Genomic DNA, 14,379 nt, shown 5'->3' with positions numbered 1-14,379 from the left:
ATTAATCTATTTATATGTTGGACACTCTGCTGCTCCTGGGAATTACTTTGCAAAAAGTGGGAGAAAGTATTTCTTAAATCTCTGCAGCAGCTACTGACTCTGGTTCAGAACTAGTGACGGGTATGGATGAAAAAGGTGGAGGGCACGAAACAAACACACGGCAATTCGCGGGGTGACTGAAAAACGAAGATATTTGGTGACTCACTCCTAAAACACTAGGAAACAGTGGTTATCTGCAATGAGTAAGTAGACACTATTACATCATTTAAGAAGGTGTTTGGACAGGCACTTAGATAGGAAAGATGTAGAGCACAGAGTTACAAAAATGGGGTCCATGGATCCATGTTTTTAAAAAAAAAATAAAACACAGAGAGTGGTGAGTGCATGGAATGGACTGTAGGCAACGGTGGTGGATGTGGATACAATAGGATCTTTTAAGAGAATCCTGGACAGGTACATGGAGCTTCAAACAATATTAGGCTATGGACAACCCTAGGTAATTTCTAAAGTAAGTACATGTTCGGCACAGCATTGCGGGCCAAAGAGCCTGTTATGTGCTGTAGTTTTTCTACGTTTCTAAGACTCACTTCTATGCTGTATAATTTTACTACATGGGCCTGTCTACATCAACAACGTTGAGGTAGAGACTTAAGAGTTTCAGTTCCCAGCAGAGAACTATTGGTCACTATTGGTCGTGTTCTCTGCTGGGAACTGAAACTCTTAAGTCTCTACCTCAACATTCTTAGCCCAACCATGTTGGTGTCATGGCCGAGAAAGCTTACCAATGCCTATGCTTTCTCAGGAGGATAAAGAAATTCGGAATGCTCCTGTCGACCCATACCAATTTTTTAAAAATTGGTGCATGATGTAACGCATTCTGTCTGGATGCAAAATGATTTGGTGTGGCAGCTGCTCGGCACACCATCACAAGCAGCTCCAGAGAGGTGTGGAGACAGCTCGGCACATCACAGGAACCAGCCTCCCCTCCTTGTCTACATTTCCTGCTACCTCAGCAAAGCAGCAGCAGACTCAAAGATCACACCCGCCTCAGACTCTCTCTCTACGCAGCAGGCAGAAGATAGAAAAGCCTGAAAGCCTGTATCACTAGGCCTCTACCCCACTTATTAGACTCTTGAATGGACCTCTTGTATGATAAGATAGACTCTTGACCTCAGATACCTCCCAATGATCTCACACCACATTGTTCACCTGCACTGTAGCTGTTAACACTTTATTCTGCATCGTTATTGCTTTACCTTTCTACCTCAGTGTAATTTGATTTGTAGGTATAGTATGCAAGACAAACTTTTACATTTATTTTGGTACATGTGACAATAATAAACCAAACTATGATACAACCGGTTTTTCATATGCAAATAATCTTTGCCAGTTATGTTGCCAGAAGGTGGGTTGTCAGTAACCATTGTTCAGCTCTAATGGCTCCTACAATGAGAAACCACTAGGAGGCAGTCACACACCATGGAAACAAACCCTCTGGACCAATTGGACCATGCTGACCAAGATTTCTACCTAAGCTATATTTGTGGGTTTTGAGTCACAGAGAGATCAGGCTGTAGGACTTTAATGAAGCAGATACATTTTTATGCTGTTATTGTTACTCGTCTTTTCATCTAAATTTATTTATTACTTGAATTTATATTCTCCAGCTGCCATGGTGTGACTTGAACTCGTCTCTCCAGGCGAATAGCTCAGGCCTCATGATAACAGACCAGTAACTTAACCCTTTGAGTGACGATAGCTGTACAAAAAGAGACCTCGGCATCTTTGCTGTGTCTCAGTTACAGAGCAGGATCCGTGGAGAAAAGTTAAGTGGATCTATACTGGCCTCAACTCCTCTTCCGTACCTGTTATAATACTTTTAACTATCTGCCCCCTCTCCAAAGATTCCACATCTTCCCTGTAATGCAGTACCCAGAAGACAGTAAGACATTCGGCCCATTAAGTCTACACCACAGTTTGACCATGGTTGATTTGTTATGCCTCTCAACCCCATTCTATCTAGCCAGCCAGGAATGTAGTGGCACCAGCACTGGACTTCGAGACAAGTAGTTTTGGGATCGAAACAGGCCAGATTCTTGTATGCTTTTCATCTGCACTGGGTTGAGCGTCGAGCTTGTAAAAAACAAAAGGTCAAGTGCTACGGAAATGGCAAAAAAATACTGCCCGACGCCCCACAAGGCGTAAGAAGGAACGACGACAACCCCCCTCTCCTGCTTTCTCCCTGTAATCTTTGAGCGGTACACGACACTCCAAGTGTGGACTAGTTATTATCCATTTGTATTGTAACATTTAAGGGAGCTGAAAATTGTCTGAGGTAATTGGCTTCTCAGCAAACAACTTTCACGAAGGCCAGAGAGCGGTTAAGTAGCCATTAATCTAGAACACTAGCAATACCATTACTGTCTGGCTTGGTGCAGCATTCGCTCACTATGTACAAAAATAACAGCAAACTGTCAGATCAGCAGAAAAGATAATTGGCTGTGGTCTGTCATGAACGTTTCTGATTAGCTGCAAGTGCCCAGCGGAGTTCCAGTGGGATCGGTATTGGGACCACCTCTTGTCACATTATATGTCAATGATTTGGATGTTAGAGCCGATGGCTTTGGTGCCAAGTCTGCGGACAATATGAAGACCGGTGGAGCAGCAGATCACGTTCAGGAAGCAGGGAACCTGCAGGAGGTTGCAGACAGATTGGGAGCACGGGCAAAGAAGTGGCGGAGGGAATGCAGTGTGGGGAAGTGTACAGTCATGCACTTTGGCAGAAGGAGTAAAAGCACAGATCACATTCTGAGGAGAAATTCAAAAATCAGAGGGACTGCAAAGGGTCTTGGGAGTCATGTTGCAGGATTCCCTGAAGGTTAACTTGCAGGTTGAATCAGTGGTAAGGAAAGCAAAGGAAATAATAGCATTCATTCTGAGAGAGGAGAACAAAAGAGCGAGGATGTAATGTTGAGGCTTCACAAGGACAAGTTAGACTGCACATGGAGTACTGTGAGCAGCTTTGAGCCCCTTATCGAAGGAAAGATGCGCTGGCACCGGAGAGGGCGTGGAGAAGGTTCCGAGATTGATTCCAAAAAGGGCTAACATATGAGATGTCTAATGGCTGTGGGGCCTATATTCGCTGGAATTCAGAAGAATGGGAGGTGAGGGGGATCTCATTGAAGCTCATCAAATACCGAAAGGCCTCAATAAGGGTGGATGTGGAGAGGATGTTTCCTATGGTGGATGAGTCTAGGACCAAAGGGCACAGACTCAGAATAGAGGAATGTCCATTCAGAACAGAGATGAAGAGGAATTTCTTTAGCCAGAGGGTGGTGTATCTGTAGAGTTCATGGCCAAGTCAGTGTGTATATTTAACGCAGAGGTTGATAGGTTCTTGGTTAGTCAGGGCGTCAAAGGTTTCGGGGAGAAGGCAGGAGAACGGGGTTGAGAGGGATAATAAATCAGCCATGATGGAATAGCAGCAAAGTTTTGATGGGCAGAATGGCCTGATTCTTGGTCCTATCATTGTAGGACTGGTAAGGATCTAGGGCAAAGCAGCAGGCAGGAAAAATGATTGTGTACTCCACTCACCCTGCAAACTGCCTTTTCCAAAAACTCCCTTCAGGAAAGTGCTATATAGGGCTATGAAAACAAAAACTTCACACCATCTTAAAAAGTTTCTTTCCCCAGGCAGTTAATCAGGCCAACCATTCTAGTTAGTTACCCCACCCCAACTCCTCTCTATCTATTACCCCCGTCACCACAGTGTAAGCAGTTTGAGCTACTTTTTATAATGCTGAAGAGTCTCGGCTCAAGACATCGGCTCTTTATTCCCCTCCAGAGACCCAGGCTGGCTTGCCCAGTTCCTCCAAGGCTTTGCATGTGTTTTGCTGGATTTCCAGCACCTGCAGAATCTCTTGTGTTTTATAATACTTCTAACATTTCAAAAGCATATCGGCATCCATATTTTATATAATTCCATGGAATCATTGGATATTGTTCTCTTTTGTTGCATGTTGTGGCAACACAGCAAATCATAAGCACCAAAGAGTCTGCAGATGCTGGAACTCCAGAGCAGTGCACACAGAGGAAATGCTGGAGGAACTCAGCAGGTCAGACAGCATCTACGGAAATGAATAAACGGTTGGCGTTTCGGGCCAAGACTCTTCTTCAGGGGAAGACCAACAGAATAAAAAAAAAGTTGGAGGAGAAGATTGAGGATAGCTAGGTGATTGGTGAAGACAGGTGGGTGGGAAAGGTGGGCACCACAGCAAATTCCTAATATATGTAACTGTAAAGTAGAACTTTGAATCAGCACAGAATGAGGGTTCTGTGGAGTTCCTTCTTACCCAATATGAGGGAAGCTATAAATGCTGTTGCCATGCTACTGGCACACAGCAGGAGAGCATGATCCAGTTGGAAGTGACCCTCAGGAATCCAGCCAAACACTACGGCAGCCACGGACGCGAGGAAACCAACCACAGTCGCCTGGACCTGAGAAAGGCAGGAAACAAAAACAGGAATTTATGCAGAGGAGTTGCATTTTGGGCTGGGACACGTCATTCAGACTTGCACCCACACATTTTCCAGTTTGAAACCACATTGGAAGACACACACACAATATACACAAGTTCAAATTTGTATTCAAAGTACATGTATGTCTTCATATTCAACCCTGAGATTCTTTTTCTTGTGGGCATACTCAATAAATCTCTAGATTAATAACCATAACAGAATCAATGATAGACCACCCAACTTGGACATTCAACTGGAGTGCAGAAGACAACAAACTGTGCAAATGCAAAATGAAACAAATAATAATCAATAAATCAGCAATAAATATAAAGGACGTGAGATGGAGAGTCCTTGAAAGTGAGTCCATAGGTTGTGGGAACAGATTAGTCATGGGGTGAGTGAGTGTATATACATACACATTATTTTCCATTCTCCATTGAAGATTCGCAAAACACTGACAAAACAAAGTGCCCCATCAGCAGCGGACAAAATTGGATTCCGAAAATATCTCAAAATAGCCACTTCCAAAGCCACACCCGAGTAATTATGGAGGGAGGCAGGCCAGGCTCCCTCCCAGCTGCTCTCCACAGTATGGCTGCGGGTTCCAAGTCACTGAAGGTAAAGACTACCCATGAGCTAACCCCTCTGAGAAACCATCGCTCAGCCTCTTTATTCAATGAACTCCTGACACTTCGAGCTTGGTACAGGAATAGCCTCCTTTTCTTCCAAATGCACAAGATCCCACAAGACCCACAGGTTTATTTCCGAAAAGCTGACTTTTCCCAAATATTCGTGGCACTGGAATGTGGGCTGCCCCCAGCACGTCCTTTGGTTGTGTTGGTTGTTGTCGCAAACATATTTCACTGTATGTCTCAAAAGCTTGTTTAATTTATTTATTGGAACACAGCCTGGAATAGGCCCTTCTGCTCCCTCCAGCTGCACCACCAGCCGATCCCCCTACTTAATCTTACCTGAATCATGGGACAATTTACAGTGACCAATTAACCTCACCACCAGTTCGCCTTTGGACTGTGGGAGGAGACCGGAGCACCTGGAGGAAACCCACGTGGCCACGGGGAGAAGGTACAAACTCCTTACAGACAGCAGCGTGACTTGATCCCAGGACATGGTACAGTAATGCGATGTGTTAACCGCTATGCTACCATGCTGCCCAAGTTTATTACTATTCAACTATACACACGTATAGAGCTAAATGAAGCATCGCTCCTCTGGGACAACGGTGCAGAACACAGTACATATACAGTAGTCATACAGGTACAATATCATATTGCTTGACATTCAATTCCCCTGTATTTTCACTGTAGGCCAATGATGATTGCTTAATAAGTACTAGGATCTTTGAATGTGAGAAGACCTTACTAGACATGTTGGGCACTTGTGCTGGGACAGTAAGAGTCTAACTCACGGTCAAAAGACTGTGGAAACACACAAACAAGGACAGCAGGTGTCACACCTTACACACGTTCAGTGCTCAATGTATTTTTAATGAAAACCACAGTCTAATGGTCACCTTTACTGATGCTAGCTTGTTTCCATCCCCCCCCCCCCCCCCCCCCCGATATTGAGCTCATTTAACTTGTACTGCACATTAATCCCTGATGGGGTTATGTAACTTTGTAACTTTGTCAGTCCAGAAATTGTTGTAAGACCATCAGATCTAGAAGCAGAATTAAGCCAATCTGGCCCATTGCGTCTGCTCCTCCATTCAGTCATGGAGGATCAATGGTCCCTCTCAAACTCATTCTTCTGTCTTCTCCCCATGCCATTTTACACCCTTACTACTAGAGAACTTATCAACCACCACTTTAAACATACCCAATAACTTGGCTTTCACAGACGTCAGTGCCAATGAATACCACAGATTCACTGCCCTCTGGTCCTAGACTCGCCCACCATTGGAAACATCCTCTCTACATTTACTTTGTCTAGACAAGGGGTTCACAAACTTTTTTTAATGCCATGGACCCCTACCATTAACCGAGGGGTCTGTAGACCCCAGTTTGGGGAGCCCCGTACCAGACTTTCCAATATCCAGTGGATTTCAATGAGATAGCCATCATTCTTCTAAAGTGAGTACAGGCCCAGAGTCATCAAACATTCCTTATACAGTGCATTAACCTCTTCATTCCCAAGGTCATTCTCGTGAGCCTCCTCTGAATCCTCTCCAACGCCAGCATGTCCTTCTGCTCACTATACCCCGATGTGGTCTGAGCAAAGCCTGATAAAGCCCCAGCATTACGTCCTTGCTTTTCTATTCCAGCTCCCTCAAAACTAATGCTAATATTACATTTGCCTTCTTTACTGCCAACTCAACCGGCAAGTTAACCTTTAAGGAATCCTGTATGTTTGAAGAGCTCAAACTAGTCAAACACAGTCAAGCTTGATTATAAAATAAGAAATAGGGCTGGAATTCAGACAGTTGGCCCATTGAGTCTGCTCCGCCATTTCAACATGATCCAATTTTCCTCTCAGTCCCTCCCTAACTCCTGCCCTCTCCCCGTATCCCTTCATGCTTCGACCAAACAAGAATCTATTAACTTCTGCCTCAATTATACCCACAGCCGTGTGTGGCAATGAATTTCACAGATTCACCATTAATCTTTGGATTATACTTTCGTTTCTAAACAACCCTACCCTACTTGTTGAGAGAATGAAATAAATGACAGTGGTGGGAATAGAGGTGGTTGTCAGGGTCAGGGCCTTACTTGGAGTAAGTAATTAGAGAGTACAAACTCATTTTTTGCAGCGAAATAAAGGATTTAACTGAATTCAAATGCAAAACACTACCAATAGTGGACTCCCACTGCCCAGGACATGCTCGCATCTCACTGCTGCCATCAGGAAGGAGGCACAGGAGCCTCAGGACTCACACCACCACGTTCAGCAACAGTTACTACCCCTCAACCATCAGGCTCTTGGACCAAAGGGGATAACTTCACTCACCCCATCGCTAATCTGATCCCACAACCTGTGGACTCACTTTCAAGGGCTCTTCATCTCACGTTCTCTATATTTACTGCTGGTTTATTGATTATTATTTGTTTCTTTTTGCATTTGCACAGTTTGTTGTCTTCTGCCCTCTGGTTGAATGTCCAAGTTGGGCGGTCTTTCATTTATTCTGTTATGGTTATTAATCTAGAGATTTATTGAGTATGCCCACAAGAAAAGGAATCTGAGGGTAGTATATGGAGACATATATCTACTTTGATAACAAATTCACTTTAAACTTTGAACCTCAGACAGCAAAACCAGCTTAGTCAGCAGATGAAACAGCATTTTTGGATAGGGAAAGTGATTTACTCGTATTTATTTTTTTATTTTGACGTACTGCACAGTAACAGGCTCTTCTGGTCCAATGAGCCCATGCTGATCAATTACACCCATGTGACCAATTATCCTACTAACCCAAACATCTTCGCAATCTGGGAGTAAACTGGGGCAGTCGGAGCAAACCCATGCGGTTATGGGGAGAACGTACAGTCTCCTCAGTGGTGGGACTTGAGCCTGGGTCACTGGCGCTGTAATAGTGTTACTCTAACACCACGCCACCTGAACCACCATGCCACGATGCTACCTGCTTTCAGGTCAATGAATAAAACATTTCAGAGGAACTCCTCCAAGAGGACCACAACCACAAGTCAAGTCTATTGTCATTTCGACCATAAACTGCTGATACAATACACAGTAAAAACGAAACTGCGTTCCTCCGGGACCCTGGTGTCGTTGGGTCTGGAGGCTTGAATGCCTCACTGACCCGGTCAGCTATGTTGGCTGGAATCAGGGCTTTATGCCTTGCCTCTCGGTAGGTTCACCCATGCCAAACAGGTCAAAGGGGCAGAGGCCAGACCAAGAGTGCAGTCCATCAACTGGCCACGTTCAGCGGTTCAGCTCAGGGCTAGCAGCCCTAATTATTATGGAAACAGCAAAGGGGACTCTGTTTATGGAGGGCCTTCACTGCCACCCTAAACACCAGCAGTGGGACAGGTAACAAGTCAGTCAGAGGAAATACTGACATGAATTATTAGATTCCATTTCACTTCCATAGATCCTATCTGGTCTGTTGAGTATTGTTATGCTTATGTTGGGGGAAAAAAAAGTGGGGGTTCATTTGCCAGCCCAAGATCTGGCAAGCTGTTGCAAGGCACAGAAAATAAAGTGTGCTTCTCACCTGTATCAAAGCCAGGTTCCCCGTGATCATCTTCCATTGCTCTGCAGCCGAGTCCATCTGCCCGATGTTAGCCTGGAAGCGAAGAAACGAGAGAACGCATTCATTTTAACACGTCAAAAGACAGCACAACAACAAAATTTTACTTCAGTACTTTCCCAACTGCAACGGGAGCACCAAAACATCAGAGTCATAGCGCGTGGCAGATAACCAATGTTGATTTACGTTGATGCAGTTAACTTGGGCGCCACAACAGCGTAGTGGTTGGCACAACGCTATCACAGCTCGGGATGTTCCGGAGTTCGAAGCTCAATTCCAGCACCATCCTGCAAGGAGTCTCTGTACGTCGTCCCCATGGACGTGGGCTTTCCCTGGGCCCTGCAGTTTCCTCCCAGTCCAAAAATGTACCAAGTGGCCTAATTGGTCATTGTAAATTGTCCCATGATTAGGTTAGGGTTAATTGGGTTTGTTGGGCATTGCTGGGGCAGCTTGGCTAGGTTAGGGTTCAAATGTTCATTTTATTGTCAAAGTATGCATGTACAACTCTGAATCTCCTCTTCCCCAGACAGCCTACAGAAAAAACACTGTAGTCGTTGAAACAAAAGACATCAAAGCACCCTCCCCGCTCCCCCCACACACGAAAAGGAAAAAGAAACAAGAGGGGTTGTGGGATCGAGGAAAGACTGGAAGAACCAACTCCGCACCATAATCGCTAAATAGAAATAAATAAATTTAAATACATTTCAGAGGAAACCAATCAGAGCAGATGAGTAAAGGTTTGGCAGAAATCACAAGGATGTTGTCAGGATTTGAAGTCCTGAGTTACAGGGAAAGGTTGAATAGGTTAGGACTTTACTCCCTGGAAATTGAGAATGACGGGAGATTTGATTCAGGTACACAAAATTATACGGAGTACAGAAAGGGTAAATGCAAATCGATTTTTTCCACTGAGACTGAGTGAGAATAGAACGAGAGAGGTCAGTGGTTAAGGGTGAAGGGTGAAATATTTAAGGGAAACTTCTTCTGATGGTGGTGCAATTGTGGAATGAGATGCCAGTGGAAGTGATGGATGAGGGCTTCGTTTATAGCATTTAAGAGAAGTTTGGATAGGAGGGGAATGGGGGGGTGGAGGACTAATGGTTCAGGAATGGGATGATGGGACATGCACAACAGTTTGGCACACAATGAGATGGGCTGAAGGGCCTGTTTCTGTGCTGTAGTCTCTACTAATTTGTTCATTTGTTATGTGCCGTGTCGTATGACATGGGTGATTGTGGTCTTTCCATGACCATAATTTTTTTAAAGAAAAATATTCAGTTATGAGATATGGGCGCCGCCAGCTAAGCCAGCATTTATTACCCGTCCCTAGCTGCCCTTGAGAAGGTGATGAGCTGCCTTCTTGAACCGCTGCAGTCTCTGAGGTGTGGGTACGCTCACTGTGCCGTTGCGGAGGGAATTCCATGGTTTTGACCCAGCGACAACGATGCAACAGCGACATGTTTGCAAGTCAGGATGGTGAGTGACTTGGAGGGGGATTTCCAAGAGGTGGTGTTCTCAGGTATCTGCTGTTCTTGCCCTACTAGATGGTGGTGGTTGTGGGTCTGGAAGGTGCTGCCTTAGGAACTTTGGTGTGTTGTTGCAGTGCATCGTGTAGATAGTACACACTGCTGCAATTGTTCTTGGCAAATTTTTCTACAGAAGTGGTTTGCCACTGCCATCTTCCGGACAGTGTCTCTACAAGCTAGGTAAGCCCAGCCATTATCAATACTCTTCAGAGTCTGTCTGCCTGGAGTCCGTGGTCACATAACCAGGACTTGTGATATGTACCAGCTGCTCATATTACCATCCACCAGCCACTCCCATGGCTTCATGTGACCCTGATCAGGGGCTAAGCAGGTGCTACACCTTGCCCAAGGGTGACCTGCAGGCTGGCGGAGGGAGGGAGCACCTCACGCCTCCTTTGGTAGAGACACATCTCTATGCCGCCTCTACTAAGGGAAGATTTAAAGCCATACTGTTGATGCTATATTTGGACAGGGCCAAGTACACAGATGAAAGCAAAATGCCGAAGTAAACACTGGTTTCTTTACAGAGAAAAAAACGAGGCTGAGGCATCAAAGATCAGAATGCAAGGTTAAAATGACACACAAACTATTATTTTCAATAAATAGATCATCTGCAGAATATGGATGTTGCTGTCAAGACCTGCTAATTGACTGGCAAATAGTTTATTGTTGTCATGCACTGAGATACAGTGGAAAATTGTTTTGCAAGTGACTGGCAAATAGTTTATTGTTGTCATGTACTGACAGACAGTGGAAAAATTGTTTCACAATCTCTCTGTTCAGATCATTCTAAAATACAAATACATTGATGTAGCAAACGGGGAAAAGGAGTAGAACACATAATATAGAGCTACGGTGACACAGACGGTGAAGAGAAGGTGGACAATAAGGTGCAAGGGACACAATGAGGTAAGACTAGAGGGCAAGAGCCCATCTTTATTGCAAAGAGACTGATAAGAACTGTGCAGAAGCTGCCCTTTTCCTGCCTCTGTCCAGGACATCTTCAAGGAGCGAGGTGTCAAAAAAGGCAGCATCCATCACTAAGGACCCCCATCACCCAGGGCATGCCCCGTTCTCATTGCTACCATCAGGGAGGAGGTACAGAAGCCTGAAGGCACACAATGATTCAGGAACAGCTTCTTCCCCTCCACTGTCCGATTTCTGAAAGGACACTGAACCCAGGAACCTCGCTACTTTTTGCATTTCTATTTTTGCACTACCTATTTAATTTAACTATTATACTTATTGCAATTCATAATTTTTTTGCATTGCATTCTACTGCTGTCACATATGCTTGTGATATTAAATTATTCTGGAATCTGATTTCACACTGCTAAGAAGCAACCACATCAGTGAGTTACAGGCCAGATGAGGTAAAGATGGAATATTGTCTTCCCTGTGAACCAGACGGATGTGTGTCTGTGTGGGTGTGTGTCAGATTTCCAGCATCAGCAAAATCGTCTGTGTTTTAGTCAATTCTGAAGAGGTTTCAATGCTCTGAAACCTTCCAGACTCTGCCTGACCTGCTCAGCACTGCACACTTTATTTTAATGTTAATCATACGAGTTTTGCATTGCATACTCACAATAAGAATAGGCTGTTTGGTCTCACCCCAGCCTGCTTTGCCATTTGTAAACTCAGCTGATTTTCTACCTCAATGCTACCTCTCTAAACAAATCCGACTGCACTGACCAGCCAAAAGTCTATTGATTAGTGAGCGGAAAGATCAATTGGTGGGAAGGTTCCACATTTTTGCAGACAGAAACTGCTGGGGAAATTAATCCAGAGATCCGAGCTGTGGCAGGACACACTGACCGCATGGCTCTCCCACACATTTACACTCGCTGTGTACAGAGAGCTCCTGTGAAATTCTGTCGTTGGAATTCAGGGCACATTCAGATGTGACTGTGTCACTGCAACCAGCAGAAAACAGGCCTTCAAAACTCACAATCATTTTGGCCACCTTCGACTTGGCAGAACCTCGGACAGAAGCCACAATCCAACAGAAAGGAGATTCAGCTTGTTAATGTGCACAAGTCTTGGTTGATTTAGAAACTTTGAAAGGAGGTTCCTTAATGTTTCACAACAGAGCAGTAACTTTTCAAAAAAAAAGTGTGCTAAATTAATTTTATTTAGGATTTCCTGTCCCATAACCCTCTCACTCATCTTATGGTATTAAAACACAAGAGATTCTGCTGATGCTGGAAATCCAGAGCAACACATGCAAAATACAGGAGGAACGCAGTAGGTCAGGCAGCATCTATGGAAATGAATAAACAGTCATGTTTCAGGCCGAGTCGCTTCATCAGGCCAACTCCTAGTATAAATACACAGGGGAACATTTGTTCAGTTCAAAAAGATAATTACCCAAAGAAAGGCTAGCTGATTTGGAAAAAAATACTTACTAGTTACTAACGTTTCAAATGCAGAGAAAGAGAATCTGTTTTAGAGGATAACTATCAATGCTCCTTCCAGTTTTTAATATATATATAAATAAATAAAAAAATCACACACCCTCCCCCTTTCTTCTATTCCTTACTCTTACCCTCTTCTCACCTGCCTATCACATCCGAGTCCCCTCCTCCTTCCCTTTGCTCTATGGTCCGTCCCCTCCTCCTTTCCTTTCCCCTATGGTGTGCTCTCCTCTCCTATTAAGAGTCCTCCTTCTACAGTCCTTCACCTTTCTCAGCCACCTGGCATCACCCATCATCTTCTAGCTATCCTTCGGCACCCCCACCTTTTTATTCTGACATCACCCCATTTCCAGTCTTGATGTGAGGTCTTGGGTCGGGGGGGGGGGGGGTGGGTGTGTGTGTGTGTGTGTATATACATTCACACACGCACATACACCTTCAGAAGAAATCTGATGTGTCCCTACAGTATCCTCACTATTTTTTCCAAACACATGCACAACGGATCCAGCTGTGTCACAGTTTACAGTGGCAACTACTGTCCCCAAGACTGCAAGGTACAACAGAAAGTTGTGAAGCGAGCCCAGCCTGTACTGAACATCACACTCCCACTTCATGAACTCCGTCTGCATTGCTCACTGCCTCAGGAAGGCTGCTAATATAGTCAGATTGCTGGCACCCCAGACATTCTCTTTTCCACCTTCCACTGGCCAGAAGATACAGAGGCTTGAGAAGGTGTACAGAGGCTCGAGGACAGCTTCTATTCCACTGTTCTAAGAATCCTGCACATACCTCAAATCCAATGAAGGTGGGCTCCTGATCCCTCTGTCTGCCCACATCTTGGCCCGTGCACCTGCGTCTACCTGCGTTGCACTTTATCTGCTTATAACCCGAATTCTATTCAAGTTAGCAGGTGACATGTGAATTCTGAACTCACCTATCACCTGGCAGATCCCTGCTCAGTTAGGCTAATTGGCCAGACCACAAGATCAAAGGGGCAGAAGTGGGCCATTTGGCCCATCTAGTCTGCTCCGCCATTTCATCATGGCTGAACCATTTTACCTCGCGGCCCCAGTCTCCTGCCTTCTCCCCGTATCCCCTTCATGCTGTGACTAATCAAGAATCTATTAGCCTCTGCCTGAAGTATACCCAATAATTTGGCCTCCTCCACAGCCATCTGTGCCAATGAATTTCACAGATTCACCACTATCTGACTAAAGAAATTCCTCCTCATCTCCATTCTATACGGACGTTCCTCTATTTTGAGGCTGTGACCGTTGGTCATAGACACCACCCCACCCCTCCATAGGAAACATCCTCTACATATCCAGTCTATTGAGGCCTTTCAACATTCAAAAGGTTTCAGTGAGATCCCCCCTGCCCTCACTCTCCTGAATTCCAGCCAGTAGCTGCCCAGAGCCACCAAAAGCTCATCACGTGATAAGCCTTTCAATTCTGGAATTGTATCCCTGAAACTCTGTCAAATCCTTTCCAATATCAGCACATCCTTTCATCGACAAGGGGCCCAAAACTGCTCACAATACGCCACGAGGCCTCACCAGCGCCATATGAAGCCTCAACTTGATGTCCTTGCTTGTATATTCCAATCCTCTCAAAACGGAATGCCAACATGGCATTTACCTTCCTCACCACCAACTCAACACACAAATGAATCTTCAGGGAATCCTGCAAGGGGGAC

At 44.9% G+C, this 14,379-nt stretch overlaps 1 protein-coding gene across 3 annotated transcripts in view; it reads right to left on the bottom strand.

Moving 5' to 3' along the window:
- The window catches only part of LOC132381016 (solute carrier family 41 member 1-like), a 70,438-nt gene that overhangs the window by 22,624 nt on the left and 33,435 nt on the right, over positions 1-14,379 (bottom strand). For all 3 annotated transcript variants that reach the window (XM_059950102.1, XM_059950101.1, XM_059950100.1), the window contains exons 4-5: positions 8,708-8,779; positions 4,353-4,497 (exon numbers count right to left, since the gene is read on the bottom strand). In XM_059950102.1, coding sequence (XP_059806085.1) covers positions 4,353-4,497; positions 8,708-8,779 — 217 coding nt within the window. The remainder of the gene's footprint in view (positions 1-4,352; positions 4,498-8,707; positions 8,780-14,379) is intronic.

This window comes from Hypanus sabinus, chromosome 25 (genome assembly GCF_030144855.1).
Source record: "Hypanus sabinus isolate sHypSab1 chromosome 25, sHypSab1.hap1, whole genome shotgun sequence".
In the NCBI taxonomy this organism is placed as follows: Eukaryota; Metazoa; Chordata; class Chondrichthyes; order Myliobatiformes; family Dasyatidae; genus Hypanus; species Hypanus sabinus.
Note: the sequence above shows the minus strand (reverse complement) of the source record. Positions and strands in the feature narration are given on the sequence as shown.